We start from the raw sequence: 19913 nt of genomic DNA, 5'->3' as shown, positions 1-19913 counted from the left end.
GGTCTCAGGGCCTGTAGCTTCTGTCCAGGTGGCTTTGCACACAGTCACTATGCTCCCTGCCTTGCCTGGCACAGACCCACTTCATGCTTGCTGTCCTGGCTCAAGTAGTAATGACATCTCATTTTACTGTCAAAGATGTCCAGGTTTGGAAAATAAAGTACACAGTCGGTATTCCTTCCTATGTCTTTGTCTACTTTTGAGCGTCTGGACTTGCCACAGAGATCTGATTTTCAGGAGATTACACCTTCATTGTTTTTTCCCCCAAGAGTACCTCATTATAATCAGTATTTCTGCCTGTGATGTAGCAGAGGAGAAACCGGATGAAGCACTTCCTCGGGGGCCATTGTGTGTGTTCACTTAATTGTAAATTCACAGAGAAGAGGAAATACTTGAGTGAACTAACCTGTGGGCACCTAGGAAAATGCGGGGTAAACTTCAGCTGTGTGGAACTGTACAAGGTGTCTGAAAGCAAACTCTTACACCCAGTACCCAGATAAACATTCCCTGGTGGTTCATCGGTAAAGAATCCTCCTGCCAACGCAGGAGATGAAAGAGATGTGGCTTCGATCACAAGGTGGGGAAGATATCCTGGAGAAGGAAATGGCAATCCACTCCAGTATTCTTGCCTGGGAAAACTCACGGACAGAGGAGCCTGGCAGGTTACAATCCATGGGGTCACCAAAGTTCAGACATGACTGAACACACACACACACACACACACACACACACGTCTAAGAGGAGCTCATCATAACTGTCGTCTGACACATACACCGTTCAAAAGCTGAAACTATGAAATAACTATTTCATTACTCTTGGATGTTTCTTTGCTTTCTAAAGCACTTCTAGGAAAAAAAAAATAATGGCAGATAAAACTTACAAAATACTTAACTATGTTCAAGGTATTATCCTAAGAGCTTCCACAACTCCTTTTTCAATCTTCACAGCTTTATGAAGTGTTGGGTTTATTCCTATTTTAGCTGAGGGAACTGAGGTCAGAGACTACAAAGTACTTTCCTGAGACACCTGAGCAGAGAGGCTGCAGGGTCCGTGCCTTAACCACTGGTTCACACCGCCTCGTCACAGGGAACTCCGATTACCTTGCAAGTCAGTGGCCGGGCAGACGCCTCATCACAAATGCTGTGAAGCTTGTGTCCTTTCAGAATCAGTTCTGCCGATGTCCAGCCCTCAAACAAGCACTTGCTCCAGAAGCCGGGCTGTCAACGACTGCTCACCTAATCCAGGATCTTTTGTTTCTGTGTGCCCTATAGCAGAAAGATGCCATGTTCCAGGGCCAACAGAAATGCGATGGTTTTGAATGGTATTTGCTTGGAGCCAGTTCATTGTATTCTTTCTTAGTCAATAAACAAACAAACCATCTGCCATGTACATGACACTGAGCTAGATACTGTGCGATGCAAAGATGGGTAAGTTGTTAACCCCTGCCTCTAAGGGCATTCAAGAAAGAAATCATGATTTCCAGTGTCCGTGTTTATTGATGAGATTCTCTTCCTTCACATTTCAGCTTTCTAGAGATAAGTAGGAAAAGGAAAGGATCCTGTAACATCACTTTAGTGCAAATGAATGGTATGTTTTAGCATCTAAATTATGAGTTCCCATATTCATGGATCCAAAATGCAACGTAAGTGACAAGATGCCAGGCTTAAGTTCTTACCCTGCCATTTCTAACTGAAAAATATTTAGCTGCTTTAATCATCAGTTTCTCCACCTGCCAAATGGGCCTAATAACACCATGCAGGTCTGTTGTGAGAGTAAAGTAATATGGCATGGAAAGGGTCGTGCATATTTCACATTCCCAAAAAACCCAATAGATTATAACAATTTCCCTTGTTATCAACAAAACTGTTACAGCACATCATACATGGAAAGAAGGGAATAAGCAGCACTTGCAGTTTTCTTACACCTTGACAATGGAGGTTGCTGGCTTGCAAAAACAGCACCCCATGAACCATGCTCCTGGTACTCACACTCTTGTTTGGTTTGCTTCAACAAAGAGTCTGGGCTGCTCCGGTGACTTGTTTTTAAGCAACAGAACCCTGCAAATGGGATACTGGGCCAACTCTGGACAAGAGTCTTAACTGGCCTGGCAGCTTTTACTTTTGCATTCTTGGGGGCCCTGAATCACCCTGCTGGACAAACCACAGGAAGAGACCTCGTGGAATGGCTCTGTGAGGACCCAGAGAAGGAGGGAGGCCCCAGGAGCCTCCAGTCCCATCTGTCTGCAAACACGTGAGAGGCCCCAGGGCAGACTGACTGAAGAACCATCCAGCTGAGCCCAGTCATAGGATGTAATACAACTGAGTTCATTGCTTTAAGCCGCTAAGTTTTGGGGTGTTTCATTCCAAGCAACAGATAACCCAAGCAACAGTACTGCCCAGATAACCTGACCTATGAACTCTGATAAACTGAAAAGCAATCATGGAAGTCCTTCCAAGGCGGGGACCTTCTGGCTTATGCTTCAGTCGCTGCCCTCACCTCTCCACTTTCAGACTATTAGCGGACCTCAACAATACAGTTGGCCAGCCACTGCACTTGGGTACCCATTATATCAGGTGCTCTACCTAATGCTGGGGGTCAGAGGGGTAAAGGCAGGCAGGACTGCCATCATCAAAGACTTCACAGTCTTGACATGTAAGCGAAGCACGCTGCATAAAGTTCACTTCAACAGGAAACAATGATTTCTATACAGTCTCCACTCCAGGTGGGGGCTGATTTTCACAACCTTTAGCCTGTCCCTCCTAGAGTTGTCCTTTAAAAATAGGACCACTAAGTCTACTTTGCCTTCTAACCCCTAGATGTTCCTGCTCTGGGCCATGATGGGTACGCAGGAAAGAAGATTCTGTACCTGTCCATGCTCAGCCTTTTTTGTTGTTGTTGTTGAAGAAACTGAATTTTCCAGTCATACAAGGAGAACTGTGATCCAGCCAGGTGCTGAGAGCTATGCAACTTGATGATTTCTTATTAAAATCAGATGCTCAATAGTGCTCTGATTATTTGCATGTTTGTTTTTCCTCGTCAGGAGACTTGTCATCACTGAAAAATGTGTGGAGACACACTTAATCTGCCTCCACAGTCACTGCGCTGATGTTTCTGTTTCCCCTGGAATGCTAAAGCCACGTGAAGGCAAACTCTGCATCTTGACACAATCCAATCAATCTCAAAACACGCTTCCCTTAAGCTCATACCCCTTCTGGTGATTACTCTGTATTTCTCCTTCTCCCTTCTAGCCAAACTCCTTAAAAGAAGTCTGCTTCCTCAGTGCTCATTTACACCTTAACCATAAGCTTTCTAAACTCCAAGCCATATGGATTTTCTGAAACTGTTCTTCCCAAAGACACCAGTGATGAGTTGTCACTGAACCCAACAGGCACTTTTCAGTCCTGACTATCTCGTCAGGTCCTGGCAGACTGGAGTCCCCTCCTGTCTTGAGATCTGGACAAGGAAGCCAACGACCCCCTCCTGGTTTTCCTCCTAACTCTAGCGGGCCTCGTCTACCTTCTCCATAGACTCCTCTGTCTGTGTTCCTGACTTACAGGTCAGGGGACCTCAGGGGGCTCCGAAAGCCCCTCTTTGCTTCCCATGGGACATTCTCCTTTGGACTTTTCATTCCATGGCTTCAACGAATATCCAGGTCCCACAACTTGCAGATCAGCATTTCCAGCCAGACCTCCCTTGATTCCAGTCCTCTGTATTCAGTATCTTCCATCTATATTTAATATCCCTCCATCATGCCTCCAAATATATGCTCAATTTTCCCCATAAACACGATGTAGTAAGTGGTACCTCCATCCATCTGACTGGCATGTCATTGCTCAAGAGAGAAGCCAGAGCATGCTCTTTACTCTTCCCTTACTCTTCATATCCAAGCTGTAATCAAGTCCTGGTCATTCTGTCTCCTAAATATCTCCAGCAACTGTCTTGGTTATCTTCATTTCTCGCTCACAATATAATCAACCACCTGCTAACCACTTTCCTTGTTACCAGAACCAGAGACACTTCATATTCCTTTGGTTGTGACAGCAATGAGGTATCTTGATTCTCTCACAAGCAAATCTTCTGTCATTACAAACACAAATATATAGAAGAAGCTACATTAACAGCACTGGGTACCCCTGCAAACTTTCCCCATCATATAGAAAAGGAGCTTTCAAAACGGCAGGTCTTCCGACAGCTTCCTTAGGATAACGCATCAGGAAAAAGCCTGATGAGAACTCCACGATGTTCTCATGAGAACCTCTAAGAGCAGACCCTTGCCCACCTCTTCTTCCTCATCTCTCACATGCTCTGAACACCTCTCAGCCAACAGTCCTTTCCCAACCACCACCTCTCTGCAAGCTGTAGACAGCCAATCTCTCCTGTCCTCTTTTCCAGGCTTCCTTCCACTGGGAGAGAAGATTCTCTCACCCCCATTGCCTAACCCCTTAGTTAAATGCCCCTTTCTCTAGGAAACCTTTCCTGGTAAGTTAAGAGTGCAGTTGGCTTTGTCTCCTTTGAGTTCCTGGAGCTCTTGTGTGTCTCCCATCACTTTCACTGGGCTGACCAAAAAGTTCATTTGGATTTTCCCACACCATATAATGCAAAAACCGGAATGGACTTTTTGGCCAACCCAATGCTCTGTTGTAATTATTGACTCCATTACTTGGTTTTCCCTTCAGGCCATAACCTTTGGGGGATGGGGGCTTGTCTGTCGTCACTGCTGCCTTCTTTAGGCACAGTGGCAGTGCTTGGTACATACATCGGTGCAACACGCCAAGCTGCTATTATTTCTAGACTGGCTGTGGTTTACAGAGGTCTGAAATTCTGACCTCTGGCCAGGCGGATAACATTACCTTGTCAGCTGGGAAAGCGCGGCTACAAGAGAACATTAAAGTTAGGGCACAAAGTCCTAAACCAGCTCTCTTCCAAGCACACGTGTGTCTATTCATGATAACTGATGTTGTCAATCTATCAGTTTCAGCTCTCCGCCTGAATGGGAAGGAAAAAAACTTCCAGCTCAAGAGTGCCAGTGATGATCCAGAGGGTCTTCGTAGTGAACACAGCCAGTCTTGTGCCGGATCTGAGGCAATGATTCCACTTGTGAAAGGGATTTTCAGTTCTATGCCAGAGAAGGATGTCACGATAAGCCTGGAAGAAAAGTTTAGGGTTTCATTCTCTCTTCCAGGAATTGCAGGTGACCTAGGTCTTCCCTGGAGACTCAGATGGTAAAGAATCTGCCTACAACTCAGGAGACTGGGCTTCGATCCCTAGGTCAGGAAGATCCCCTGGAGAAGGGAATGGCAACCCACTCCAGTATTCTTGCCTGGAGAATTTCATGGACAGGGGAGCCTGGCACGCTATAGTCCATGGGGTTGCAGAAGAGTCAGACACGACTGAGCAACTAACATTTTGCCTCAATCACACAGCATGCTAGGGATCCCTAATAGACAGGAATCAGCAAGGTGGGGCTAGCAGGGGGGCCAACTGTCCTGGATATCAGTGACAGACTCTCCCTTCAGAGCCAGGAAGCCAACACACCAGGTCCAAAGGCAGAATCCAGTTTACACTGTCTTCACTATCTTCCCTGGTGGCTCAGAGGCTGAAGCGTCTGCCTGCATGCAGGAGACCTGGGTTCGATCCCTGGGTCGGGAAGATCCCCCCTGGAGATGGAAATGGCAACCCATTCCAGTATTCTTGCCTGGAGAATCCCATGGACAGAGGAGCCTGGTAGGCTACAGTCCACGGGGTTGCAAAGAGTCAGACACGACTGAGTGACTTCACTTTTACTTTCACTATCTAAGCAGTTTTATTTGAAGAAGAACAATTCTAGAGACATGGGCTACTCAGGGACTCCTTGAAGCTAATGGTTGCTAAAGATATCAGTAACTCTGCATGAATGGATGCAAGAAATAAAGGAAGTAGAGTCTGGCCCTGAGGGAAAGGGGCAACTAGAAAGTAGTTGAAGTAGGTACAAGCCAGGGTTCAGGGTTGGCTCCTGCTCTGGGGAGGGGCGGTGTGAGATAAGCAAAATCTACAGCTGAAGGGCAATCAGTCTGGGGACCTAATGAGAAGGCTGGAGCTCCGTGCTCACGTGAGTCCCTAAGCATCTCCTACCCGCAGTTGTATTCATGTCATGCTATACAGAAAAACACTGGGCAAGTCATGCAGACTGTTCTTGGACCCTGTTATTAATACGAACGGAGCTCCCAACACATTTCAGGCCTGGCCCTTCATCGCTGCTGGCAGTTGGGTGGGGCTGGAGCCAAGTAAGGCAGCGCTAGGGGTGAAAAAGACCCGTCTGCCAGGAGACATAAGAGACGTGGGTTCAATCCCTGGGTTGGGAAGATTACCTGAAGAAGGAAATGGCAACCCACTCCAGTATTCTTGCCTGGAGAATCCCATGGACAGAGGAGCCTGGCGGGCTACAGTCCATGGGGTTGCAGAAGAGTTGGACATGACTGAACGACTTAGCACTCACAGAGCAAACAAAACCCAGGGGTTGGTGCTCAGGCTCCCAACTGTGTGCCAGGCAGACGGACCGCCCATCACTTCTGCTTGAAAGTCGCTGCCTTGCTGCGACACAACTTGACCTGTGCTAGATGAGGGTTTGTTAATAGCTGGAGTAAATGTTTAAAAAGCAACCTTTGATTTTCTATGAATTAAACTGCAGTACTTTACTGGCCTGAAATTATTATGGGCTGAATCATCTCAACTGGAATAAAAGAATCTTTCCAAGAACATATCAATGAACAATTAGTTGAACAGCAGAATCAAAGGACAGTTCCTTTCATTACTTGATTGAAAATAGGAAATTAAATCAGCACAAGATTTTGCGATAAGAGAGATACATAGGGCGTTTGCCCTACGTATGGGATGGGATCATTTCTCACATTCTAAATAACTTCCTGACCTATTCCTCCACCTCAGCCACCCACTTCCAAAGCTTTGGTCTGCATTTTGTCTCCATAACTTTGAAGATCGCAAGTTCAACAACGTGGTTCTGAACCCACGAGCTCCTGTCCTGCCAGCTTGCTTCTGGCAACCGATCCCACTGACTGTCTTAAAATTCTTTGACTTCTTTGGAACTTAAAGTCACTTTTTATTAGAGTTATTTCTTTTGTTTAAATTATGGAAATTTCAAATATACAGAAAACTGTAGAGAATAACATTCATGAACCCACCACCCAGGATACACATTAATACTGGACCTTTTTGCCTCATATTGTTTAAAAGAAATAAAATGTTACAGTTTCTGTTGAAGTTATCAGGAATCCCTCCCATTCCCATTCACTGTTTTCAGGACACAGATACTGCTGTAAAAACTACAACGTATCTCACTCTGTCCATCCTTCTACAATTTGCTTCCTTCACTCATCAGCGTCTTCAAGATTGATTTTTTAAAATTCCTTTCAACCCACTGGACCTCTCCTTTCCTATCCAATGTAAATTCTAGGAGCACATTGGAATGAATTGTATCCCCTCAAAAGCTGTTCAAGACCTAACCTTCATCAATGAACCTTACTGGGAAATATGGTCTTTGCACACGTAACTAAGTTAAGGATCTCTGGATGCAGTCATCTGTCTTGGACATTCGAAAGCATCAGTTCTTCCACGCTCAGCCTTTTTATGGTTACACTTTCATATCCATACACGACTACAGGAAAATCCACAGCTTTGACTATGTGAACCTTTGTTGATGAAGTGATGTCTCTGCTTTTTAATATGCTGTCTAGGTTTATCATAGCTTTTCTTCCAAGCAGCAAGCATCTTTTAATTTTGTGGCTACAGTCGATGCTTTTGAACTGTGATGTTGGAGAAGACCCTTGACAGTCCCTTGGACTGTAAGGAGATCAAACCAATCAATACTAAAGGAAATCAACCCTGAATACTCATTGGAAGGACTGATGCTGAAGATCCAACAATTTGGTCACCTGATGTGAAGAGCTGATTCATTGCAAAAGATTCTGATGCTGAGAAAGATTGAGGGCAGGAGGAAAAAGGGAATGACAGAGAATAAGATGGCTGGATGGCATCACTGACTCAACGGACATGAGTTTGAGCAAGCTCCAGGAGATAGTGAAGGACAGGGAAACCTGGTGTGCTGCAGTCCATGGGGTCGCAAAGAGTTGGACATGACTGAGCGACTGAACAACAATCCTGGATATGGAATGGATTCTTCATGCAATGTCTCCTCTCTCCTCCTAAGAGAAAGGAGACTGAGATTTGAGACAGAGAAATCAGGTGGGATGAGGACCATGTGAAGACTGAGATTCAAGTCTGGCAGCTACAAGCCAGGAAACACTTAGGGTTGCCCAGTAGCTACCAGAAGCTACGAGAGGCATGGGATAATTCTCCCTCAAAGCTTCTGGGAAGAACCAACCTGCCAACACCTTGATATTGCACTTCTGGCTTCCAGAATTATGAGAGAAGAACTTTCTGCTCCTCTCAGCCTCCAAACTTGCAGTGATTTGTTACAGCAGCTGCAGGAAACTGACATAAATAATCCCCGTTGTCTATCTTGCCCTTTTATCCATCTGGCAAAACTCCAGCCATGGACAGACCCAGCTATCTGCTTTATGCATAGCTGTGCTCAGACAGCCATGCAGGCTCATCACTATCGACCTGAATTGGGCCTAACTCTGCACATCCTCCTCATCTCCTCCCTGGTAGGAGATGATTTTATTTATCACCTAGGAAGACTCAGGGTCACTTCCAACTTCCTACCTGACCAGGAAACCAGGCCCTCTGATTCCCTTGCTTCACTGGAGGAGGCTGTTTAGCCCTTTGCAGATGCTAATTCTCCCATCGGTGCTCTATATCCCAACTACCTCTGTCATCTCAGCCCTCTTACCCTTTTGGTTTCATATCTTCTAACTCTTTCTACTGGATTCCTCACACTGGCTCCTCCTGCTTCTGTCCCCTTCATCATAAAACACCAGCAACAAATTAGAAGGCACACACACAGTCCCTCCCAAGCAAAATGCACACGTACAAGCCCCTGAAGACACATTCGTGTCCTCCACCATCCATTCTGGTGTTGTCTCTCTTCTCCACTTGACAGCCAGACATTTTGAGAACTTATTCTTCCTTATTTCCTGCTAAATTCTCACTCCACACTCATTTGGCACCTACTCCCAAAGAATCCACCTCTCACTAACTTCAGTGAACTCTAGACGACCAGAATCACTGATGCCGACGGGCATTTTTCTGTACCTCTTTCACTTGACTTCTTCATGGCAATGAACACAGGTCATCATTCCCCATGCCTTGAAACATTTCTTGTCTCTTGGCTCCTGTCTTCACATCCTTCTGGTTTTCCTCCTACATCTTTCTTCCTCCTTCACAGCTTCAGGCCACTCTGTCCAGTCACTAGCAATGACATTCTTCCTCTGTCTACAAGACAGTCTTCAGCCCATTTTCTTCCCTTTCCCTACTCACTCCCTTGCCAAGCTCACATATGGTCATCGCTCTAATCAACATGCGATCCCAAAGTAAATCCAAAGCAGACCTCTCCTCTGCCTTCCATATATTCAATGCCAATACTGGGTATCACAAAGTTGACTCGAACAGAGACCTAAAATTAGAACCATTTCCCCTGCACTTCCCCGCCCTGCCTCCGCTCCTCCAAACCTGTCACTCTCCCAAAGGACTCATTTTTAAGGCCACGCCATATACCCTAGATCAACATTAGAGTGTCAGATGTGACACTTCTCTCTTCTTCCGCCAACTGATCTGTTGCTAATTCCTGTCACTAGTTTCTTATGACATCTCCTAAATCCACCCATTATTCTATCACCAAATATTAGTCCAACCTACCAGCACCTGCACAGCAACCTCCTAACTGGTTTTCCTGCAGCCACGCCCACTCTTGTCTAATTTTTCCTACAGGATACAGGACCAGCGAGGCTCCGGTCTCCGGTAACCATTCCAGCCTCAGTCCATCCCATATGCCTTGTTTTCCATTCTCTAGCCACTGATTTTTGCTTTCCTAGCTTGCTCACTCTTGCTCTGTCCACCACAGGACCTTTGCACATGTCATTTCTGCTACCTGGAATGCTAATTTTATAAATTTTTACTTCTTCAGATCCCAGCTCACATTTCTCTTTCTCAGAAAAGTCTCCTTGCTCCCTGAAGCTCCCCCTCTCCACCATTCTTTTGAGTACCTTCCCTTCGCTGTCCTATCACAGGTGTGATCTTAACCGTAACCGTAACCTTTACTCTTGCAATTTGATTGTCTGCCTCTTCCAACGACACCACGCATGCCAAACCCACAAGATCTGGTTTCCGCTCACGCTCATACCCCACGGCCAGTGTCAGTATGTGGATGGCACTCAGGACAAGGTTTGTATTATTTTTTTTATTGTTGTTCAAGCCCTAGGGATGCAGGAAAGCTTTAGAAGCACAAAGGGAATTTTGGCACATGGTAGATTTCCAGGGCCAACTCCTGCAGCTTATGATTTTCTGTCAAGAGGAAACAAAACCGTAATTTGGTGGCATCTTCACAGTTTATTCCTGCCAGTTCTGCTTTTCTATAAATACAGTCCTCATTTTCAAGGGATCTGGAGAAGATGGCTGTGGTTGACTACTCTGGGGGAGGCCCTCTCGATTTCGGACAGGATGCTGTCACCTGTCTCTGCCCCTGGGGCAGGTGTGGGGTGTGTGCTGGACACCTGTTGCTGATTCTACAGAAGCTGGACCTGTTGGGCTGAGTGCATCACAGGACCTGGGCAGGGCACCTGAGGGCAGACCGAAGGGCATGTCAGGATCATCTCCACGAGGACCCATGATGTGGTGTTCTATCCATTCGTGTTTTATTCCTACCCTCGTGTAACGCCGGATGCTTCTGAGAGAAGCTCCCTGTCCTGTTGGGCTTTCCCCACCATCCAAAGTTCAGTGCTGAAGACCTTTTAAGGACACCAGCCTTCAGCTTGGAATACAAAGACGTTTGAGCAGCATGGAACGTGGAGATAGGTCTTTGATAAACTCATGTAATTGTTGATGCCAAGACTGAGGAAAATGTTGAGCTCATCATTTTCCAATGTGGTTCTCTTATTGCTAATACGGCTTACAAAGCCAGATTTCTGGATGCACCTTTGAAAATGCTGTATACACAGACACATGCATTCTGTAACTTGAGTTACAGGGAAACTACAGTATAGCTAATTCTGGCAAATTAGAAATGTAACTCACTGTGGAAATAACAATAGGCCAAGTATCCACTGTATTAATGTCCTTTTGTGTAATCAAGAAAGCACACAAGTTTAAATGCAAATACATAACATAAATGTAATATCTGGGCTTATTCTGTGTATTTAAAATTGTGGAAATTGTTTTACATATGAAAATACATTACATACACATATGTACACACACACACAACAAATATTTGCATAATGGTTGAAATTGATCAACCAATTAACATTCCCACAATCAGTCAATTCTTTTGTATACTTGACGCTTAGCCACGCATAGTAAAGTCTGTACTTTAAAGTACTATTTGATCATACACACAATTTATCATGTTAAACATCCTTCAGTTGTCATTTTTTTCTCTGTGAAGTTAAGAACTAGCACAGGAAGTCTCTCCTTATTTACAAAAATCAGGAAGAATATTTCTGAATCCAGTTAAGAACAAAATATACTACAGTGCACACCACTGACTTAAACTAAAAACCAGATTAGCTGGTTACAGCATATAACCCATCCATTTATCATGGTTTACAGATAGCCCACAGCCTAGCTTCCATTTTCTCTAATTCAGGAGCTGACTGGCCTTTAAAATAAAGCCACACAGGGACTTCATTGGTAGTCCAGTGGCTAAGACGCCACGCTCCCAATTCAGGGGGGCGGGGGTCGATCCCTGGCCAGGGAACTAGATCTCACAGGCCACAACTAAGACCCCACACACTGCAGTGAAGACAGAAGGTCCCCCGTGCCATGACCAAAACTCGGCACAGCCAAACAATAAAATAAATATATTTTTAAAAAATAAGTAAAACACATGGAAATATTACATTCATCTGCCAAATGAATCAGTTTGGCCACTGAGGTCATAACAACTTGCTAAGATGAGTTAATACTAAGAAAGATTAAAGTTGCAATTTTGCCTATCTCAGGTCTTAATTCTTTCTCTCTAAAGTTTTAAATGAAAAAATTTTCAGACTTTAATGGTTCATGAGTAGTCTGATGCCACTGGATTTGCATCCATCAAAGGACAGGTTCTCTGATACCTTAAAGAAGTCAGCACAACGGTTCAGGTGCCTTTTTTGCACAAGAAGCATCGGAGCTTCGCCCCACGGTCTTGCCAAATGGACCAAGCCAAGCTCGTGACTGTCCAGAGGAAATGCATCCGCTACAGCATCATTCAGGAGTTCATGCTGATACATGGCAATTATTTAAATGTATTATATAGGATTGTTTCATTATAAGCTGTTTTCATAGCACAGTCAGGAGGACCACAAAAGAATCTGTGGAATCTTTTTTCCAGTGCTTCCAGAACATTCCCTGTTTCTTTCCTGTTCACATCTGACCTCTCACTTTGCCTGAGAATATATTTCATTTATATTTCTGTTCTCCAGGCAATGCTCTAAGTGTCCTTTTCTGTTTCACTCTGGGGGGATATAGGAGAGTCATCCCTTTAGAGTTTTGCTTGCATGAAAACCTCTCAGAAGTGTTTAGAGATATGTAAATGACCTACACGCTTTATGATACCTTAATAAGCCTGTATAATGGAGAAAAAGCCAGGGAGAACGCATTCAGGTGAAGAGACTGTCAGTGGGGTGACAATTTAGAGATTCATGCAATTCACAGATTCATTCTAATCTCAGGAATGAACAAGTGATGGCAACAGGACATGGAGGTGTCCATCTCAGAAATAAGCAGCAACTGGGGATGGCTACATGAACACTGGTACAGATTTCAAGACTTGTCAACTTTCCTATCTCTTTCTCTTTCATTCCTCAAAGCAACCAGCATGAAAATTCTCAGATCTGTAGACAAGGTACGAGAAGCAGATTGCCTATTTCACACTTTGGGAGTGAGCCACAGCGGGAAGAGGACCAATAAAGAGAGAAGGTGATGATTCTGAGGAGGAGGGAGAACAGGACATGGGGTAAGAAGGAACTAAAAGCCCCAGAGTGGCCCTAGATGACCTGTGTACTTACGTTATCAAAATCAGAATGAAACAAAGAGAATGAATCTGCATGGTTCCTCCATCATCTCATCTCAAACCCAACACAGTGAAACCAGAACTCTTAGCATTTCTTTCCCTAGGCATTTCTCTGTGTAATACTCTTACCTATTAAAAAAAAATGCACATAAAGTGCCACCAGGAACATCCTACTAATACATAGTCACGTAAGGTACCATTCTCACCCCATCTCACAAATGAGAAAACTGGGGTGCAAGGTTCAATCAACCAAGGTCACGCAACTAACAAGTTTCAGAGCTGAACTTGAAGCTAGGTCATCTGACTCCAGAGTCAGGGCTCGTCAGACCCCAGCCATGCTGAGTGTACCCAGATTCCCTTGCTGTCGACTAGGCTATGAACTAGAGAGTTACCTTTGTCATTTTACAATGATGCTTCACTTATTCAAGATTTTTCCTCCATAAAAAAAAAAATACCTATTCCTATCTGCCAACAACCATATACAACTTACTTTCTGCTCTGTGTCGATTTTTAACCAGAGGAGGGAAAATAAGGATAAAAAATAAGAAATGGATTGTCAACGCTGGAATGAAAGCATTCAAGTATGGGCAAGGTGGAGTGCTAAGTTCAGGTATTTATAGATCAAATCAAAGTCGTGGTCGTATAAACCGAAAAGCACCAACAAAAAGCCCGAGACTCATGAAAACACATAGGATCTAAAAGCCATTTTCAATCACACTGAAGAATTATTCCACACGAGAGCAATTCCAAGGCTTGATTTTTTTCCCTTTGGTTCAGGCAGCCAACTGTAATTAAATTCTACTAACAAACCTACTGAGTTGAAGTCAACAGATACCCAATGAAAAATCAAGGCAAACAAATAACCTTACCTGCAGACGTGTGTTTGAACTTTTCGCTTTTCTTCTTCCTCCATTTCCAAGGCTTGAAGATCCTCCCCAGGTTGGCAAACTTACTTCTCCTCCGGATGGGTGGGGTGTGGGTACCTGGGACGAGGGAGTCAGAACGCATGGCCGCCAGCCTCTCCACTTCCTCAGCTTGTTTTCCCGAGGAGGAGATGGAAAAAGGAGAAAGAAAAGTGTTAAAATGGGAGCCTCACAGATGGCCAACGTTTTCCATGGTTACAGATAACAGAAACCACGTGACCGAACTTCCGTTTCTCTTTTTGCCTTTTGGAATGGGAGTCATACCAACATGTTCTAAAGGCTGGTGACAGTCAGCCAAAGCCTAGGGGATCTGGAGCACCCAAAATGGATTTGGCCAACCTTAACCTAGGCTCGAGAAGGAGGACGAGGAGGAGCAGAGCCCTCCTGACACAGAGACTCCCAACAAGGCAAGGACAGGCCGTGAGAAGAGTCAGATGACAGTCAGTGTAACTACCGGTGCAGCACTTTCTCGAGTAAGACTTGGCAGACGCTATCACTACAACACCGTCTGCTGAGAAAAGAGGGAGAAAACATTTACCAACCGTCCATTCCAATGCCAGCACGTTCTACCACCCACAACGCTCTTTCCTAGGATGATGCTTCACCCAGACGGGCAGAAGCACTAGACTCTACTGAATGAGTGGCTCCACCTTAAAATCCAATTGACTGTTTTCAGAATCACACTTCAGTATATCTTATAATTGCTTTAATTCCTCTAGGTCTTTTTGTTCCTGGTACTTTGCTTTAATAAAAAATTCTTAGAAACTGAGAGTGGAGAGTGACATTAGGTACCATCTAGACTCATCCCACGGAGAAGGCAATGGCAACCCACTCCAGTACTCTTGCCTGGAAAATCCCATGGACAGAGGAGCCTGGTGGGCTGCTGTCTATGGGGTCGCATAGAGTCGGACATGACTGAGCGACTTCACTTTCACTTTTCACTTTTCATGCTTGGAGAAGGAAATGGCAACCCACTCCAGTGTTCTTGCCTGGAGAATCCCAGGGACGGCGGAGCCTGGTGGGTTGCCGTCTATGGGGTTGCACAGAGTCGGACACGACTGAAGCGCCTTAGCAGCAGCAGCAGACTCATCCCAACAACTTGACATTTGAGGACATGAAGACCTTCAAACTCATAATGCCTCGGGGACCCTTTCTTAAGGGCCACAATCTCTCTGACTCCTTTTACCACTTGGGACAAAACTTTTCCAGTGTACTTGAGCATCCATAGATCTCAGGGAGGTAAAGAGAAGGTAACCTTATTGACAAAATCAAGGCAGGAGGGAGGGACCTGCCTTTCCAGAAAGTCCAGTTACATCTAGAGCTGAGGCCAACACAGAACCACTCTGCTGAGCCTCTAACATAATCCTTCAGAAAAACTCCTGGACTTCGCAACACAGGCTGATCTCTGAAGCTCGGTCTTACAGCCTGATGTTTTACCTGCTGTCATCCAGTATGGATTGAACTCAGGAGATTCAATTATTCAACAGAAAGAGAAAGAACAGCACTGAAACATACACACTGCCATGTGTGAAGCATATACCCAGTGGGAATTGGCCATATGATACAGGGAGCTCAAAGGGGACATATGTATGCCTATTGGTGATTCATGTTGATGTATGGCAGAAACCAATACAATACTGTAAAGAAATTATCCTCCAATTTAAATAAAAACAGACCTATATATGGGACCTCAACCATGTGCCAGGCAGTGTGCGACAGTGACAGATGATGGCAGGTTGGTAAAGGCTGTGGGCAAGACTGAAAGGAAGTAGATGAATTTTAGAGACGTCTGGGAAGCCAAGTCAACAGGACCCAGGACTGACTGGGTGGTTGAGGGGGAGGAGGCAGATCATTCCTGATGCCCCATGGATCATGTCAGTGGAATGGCCCCCTCCATTCATGGAATCAGGGAACACTGTGGGGCCATCAGTTTGGGGGACAGTGGTGAGCACTCAACAACTTGAACACATTGCATGGCGAAAGCACTTAACCCTTTGATTACAGGGTTCAGTGCATGGGGACCCCTCTCTTCCATCACTGTCTTACGTGACCACTTAATAGTGAGCCAGACACTGATCTTTCCTGGAACAGATACACCGAAGAACTGGACATGGTTGGGCAGAGTCTAGAGGAGGAGACAGTGGCATCAGTGTGGAAAATTCCTCTGTCAGAGGGAACTGCCAAATTCAACAGAGGCAAAGAGGACAGAGGGGCGGACTCTTCTTCGTCACTGGAGAAGACCCCAGGGTGTGCCATTTGGGGCTGGATTTTAGAGAAGGAACCGTTCTCCCTACATGGGGAAGAAGAGAAGTGGATCTCTGGAAGGAGAAAGAGACCCAAAAGGAACAGAGCGGGCTGAAAGAATACGGCATTGCCTGGGAGCTGTAAGAAACCCAGGGAACCCGCGGAGTCAGCTACGCTGGGTGAGACGGGGAGTCAGTGCTGAGAGGCGGGCATGGGTCCAGAGCCAGACTCTGCAAGCCTTCAGAAAACTGGGTGTTTGGGTTTCATCCTATTTGCAGGGGGAGACGGACGGGAATCTGAAAATGGGAATTGACGTTATTACGTTCAAGGAATACTTTCGGAATGCTCACTGCGTACCAGACACTTGGGCTATGTCAGTTAACAGAAGATAAAAATACCAACTGACGGAGCTTACACTGGGGGTAGGGTGGAGAGCAGGCAACACACAGCAAAACCAAGTAAACCGCATTGCATGCTGGGAGACAGCCGCTAGAGGGAGAAAAGAAAAGGTAAGTACGACAAGTAAATGACATCAAGAGTGTCTAGGCTGGGGAGGGACTCAGCCTTAAATAGCCTGATTGAGAAGACATACGACCAGGACACAATCAGATTTGTTTCCGAGAAATATTATAGTGACAGCCAACGGCATCCTGAACTGGAGTGTGAACAGACAGGTGGTGGAGCGTAACAAAGGAGCCCACCAGACACATCTGGAGGGCAGTGACAGAAGGGGCACGGAGAAAAGACGTGATCCAGCAGAGAGAGAATCAGCACATCATGGTAATCTTCTAGATGCACATGGCGGAGGACAAGAGAGCAAGGACGAAGTTTTCGCTTCCCACGACCAGGGAGATAATGAAGACTTTACATGTTTTAATGAACTCTGACTAGAAAGGAAAGAAGCAGAAAAGGATGGTTGCTCAAGGACAACGGCTTTGAAACCAAATAATGAAGTCTTTTTTTTTTTCTTTAGGGGGTTGGATTTTATTTCTTAAGCTCACGGAGAATTACTGAAGAAAGTTTGTCAGGAAGGGATGGGAAGACAGGATCACATTACTAGGCTGAGCAGCAAGCACCAGCGGAGAGCAATAGACTGAAGATGCTGGGAAGAGATTGAGAAGTTTGTGAAACAGGGTTCTTAGGGAGGAGAGGTGGGATCAAAAGTACTTACAGAAATCAGTCATCAAAGACTTTACTCTGAGTTATGAACATCTGAACCGAGGTCTGTGATCACAAATGGCACGGATCAGATGTGAGCCTCAGGAAGATGAATCTGGCAGCAATGGATAAAGTGGATTACTGGGGACTGAAGAGACAAAGATAAAGATGGAAGAGACTTTAAGTAAGTCTGGGCTACAGAGAGGCTGAGCAGACAGATTTAAAAAAAAAAAAAAAAAAAAACTGCAATGAGGAACTAGAAGCCAAATAGAGCAAGTAAACAGTCTCTGGAGCAATACTGATTTTGGAAATTATTCTCTTTGAAGGCTACCAGCTGCTTGAGTTGGTACCCTCTTGAGTGTGCTAAGTCGCTTCTATCATGTCCGACTCTTTGCAACCCCCTGGACTGTAGCCACCAGGCTTCTTGTCCATGGGATTCTCCAGGCAAGAATACTGGAGTGGGTTGCCATGCCCTCCCTCCTCCAAGGGATCTTCCCAACCCAGGGATCCAACCCGAGTCTCATGTCTCCTGCACTGCAGGTGGATTCTTTACCACTAGAACCATCTGAAGGCCCCCTCAACAATGCCAAACAGCTGGGAAGAGCCACATAGTGACAACTGTGGGAAGCCACAGCAAGGAGGTTTTGAATCCAGGATGGAAACCAGCTCAAGACAGTCTGGTGACCTGATTCCCACAAGATCACTTTCTCTTTTGTGGCCATCACCTTTTGAAAACTTCTTACCTTAGTTGATAATCTCAGCTTGTCCAGATTCTGCACCTATCTTCCTAATCTAGTCTCCTGCCTTCAAACTTACATGTTACACTGTTGCTAGATTACTTTTCTTAGAAATTTCCAATGACTCCCCATAACTTAGAGTAGAAAGTTCTAGTTTCTTGCTTTGCCCTTCAGGAATCTCCATCTGAGTTCCTGCCCAGAATGATCTTCTAGTACTTCTCTAAACAGAGTTTGCAGCCCAAATGAAACGCTGCCTGGACCCAACAGACTTGGGGAGTGGGAATCAAACCATTGAAATTATATGCAAAATTTCATGTCTATTTGAGTATCTGCATTTGGCTGGAGGAGTTCCCATCATTTGAGTCTCCAAACACTCTAAGACACAAAAGGTAAAAAATTTAAAGCATCCAGGGGCTTTCCCGGTGGCTCAGAAGTCCCCGGTCTGGGAAGATCCCACATGACTCAGAGCAACTAAGCCAATGCACCACGATTACTGAGCTTGTGCTCTAGAGCTCGGGAGCTACAACTACTGAAGCCTGAGTGCTCCAGAGCCTGTGCTCTGCAACAGGAAAAGCCACCACAATGAGAATCCTGAGCACCACAGCTAGAGAGTAGCCCTCACTCCCCGCAACTAGAGAAAAGCCCACACAGCGACTAAGACCCAGCACAGTTCAGTTCAGTCGCTCAGTCGTCTCCGACTCTTTGCGACCCCATGAATCGCAGCACGCCAGGCCTCCCTGTCCATCACCAACTCCCGGAGTTCACTCAAACTCACGTCCATCGAGTCAGTGATGCCATCCAGCCATCTCATCCTCTGTCGTCCCCTTCTCCTCCTGCCCCCAATCCCTCCCAGCATCAGAGGCTTTTCCAATGAGTCAACTCTTCGCATCAGGTGGCCAAAGTACTGGAGTTTCAGCTTTAGCATCATTCCTGCCAAAGAAATCCCAGGGCTGATCTCCTTCAGAATGGACTGGTTGGATCTCCTTGCAGTCCAAGGGACTCTCAAGAGTCTTCTCCAACACCACAGTTCAAAAGCATCAATTCTTTGGCACTCAGCCTTCTTCACAGTCCAACTCTCACATCCATACATGACCACAGGAAAAACCATAGCCTTGACTAGACGGGCCTTGTGTTGGCAAAGTAATGTCTCTGCTTTTGAATATGCTATCTAGGTTGGTCATAACTTTCCTTTCAAGGAGGAAGCGTCTTTTAATTTCATGGCTGCAGTCACCATCTGTAGTGATTTTGGAGCCCAGAAAAATAAAAGTCTGACACTGTTTCCACTGTTTCCCCGTCTATTTCCCATAAAGTGATGGGACCGGATGCCATGATCTTCATTTTCTGAATGTTGAGCTTTAAGCCAACTTTTTCACTCTCCACTTTCACTTTCATCAAGAGGCTTTTTAGTTCCTCTTCACTTTCTGCCATAAGGGTAGTGTCATCTGCATATCTGAGGTTATTGATATTTCTCCCGGCAATCTTGATTCCAGCTTGTGTTTCTTCCAGCCCAGTGTTTCTCATGATGTACTCTGCATAGACGTTAAATAAGCAGGGTGACAGTATACAGCCTTGACGTTCTCTTTTTCCTATTTGGAACCAGTCTGTTGTTCCATGTCCAGCTCTAACTGTTGCTTTCTGACCTGCATACAAATTTCTCAAGAGGCAGGTCAGGTGGTCTGGTATTTCCAT

General features: G+C 45.4%; 1 protein-coding gene across 4 annotated transcripts in view; it reads right to left on the bottom strand.

Annotated features, from left to right (window-relative positions):
• PHACTR1 (phosphatase and actin regulator 1) overlaps nucleotides 1–19913 on the bottom strand; it is a 298473-nt gene that overhangs the window by 186151 nt on the left and 92409 nt on the right. For 3 of the 4 annotated variants that reach the window (XM_010848777.1, XM_010848778.1, XM_010848774.1), the window contains exon 2: nucleotides 14032–14196. In XM_010848777.1, coding sequence (XP_010847079.1) covers nucleotides 14032–14170 — 139 coding nt within the window. In that variant the 5' untranslated portion in view covers nucleotides 14171–14196. Of the gene's footprint in view, nucleotides 1–14031; nucleotides 14197–17500; nucleotides 17698–19913 lie in introns of those variants that run through there. The other variant, XM_010848775.1, reaches the window with a different exon arrangement.

This window comes from Bison bison, unplaced genomic scaffold (assembly GCF_000754665.1).
Source record: "Bison bison bison isolate TAMUID 2011002044 unplaced genomic scaffold, Bison_UMD1.0 scf7180017864274, whole genome shotgun sequence".
In the NCBI taxonomy this organism is placed as follows: Eukaryota; Metazoa; Chordata; class Mammalia; order Artiodactyla; family Bovidae; genus Bison; species Bison bison.
The sequence above is the reverse complement of the archived record's forward strand: the minus strand, read 5'-3'. Positions and strand labels throughout refer to the sequence as shown.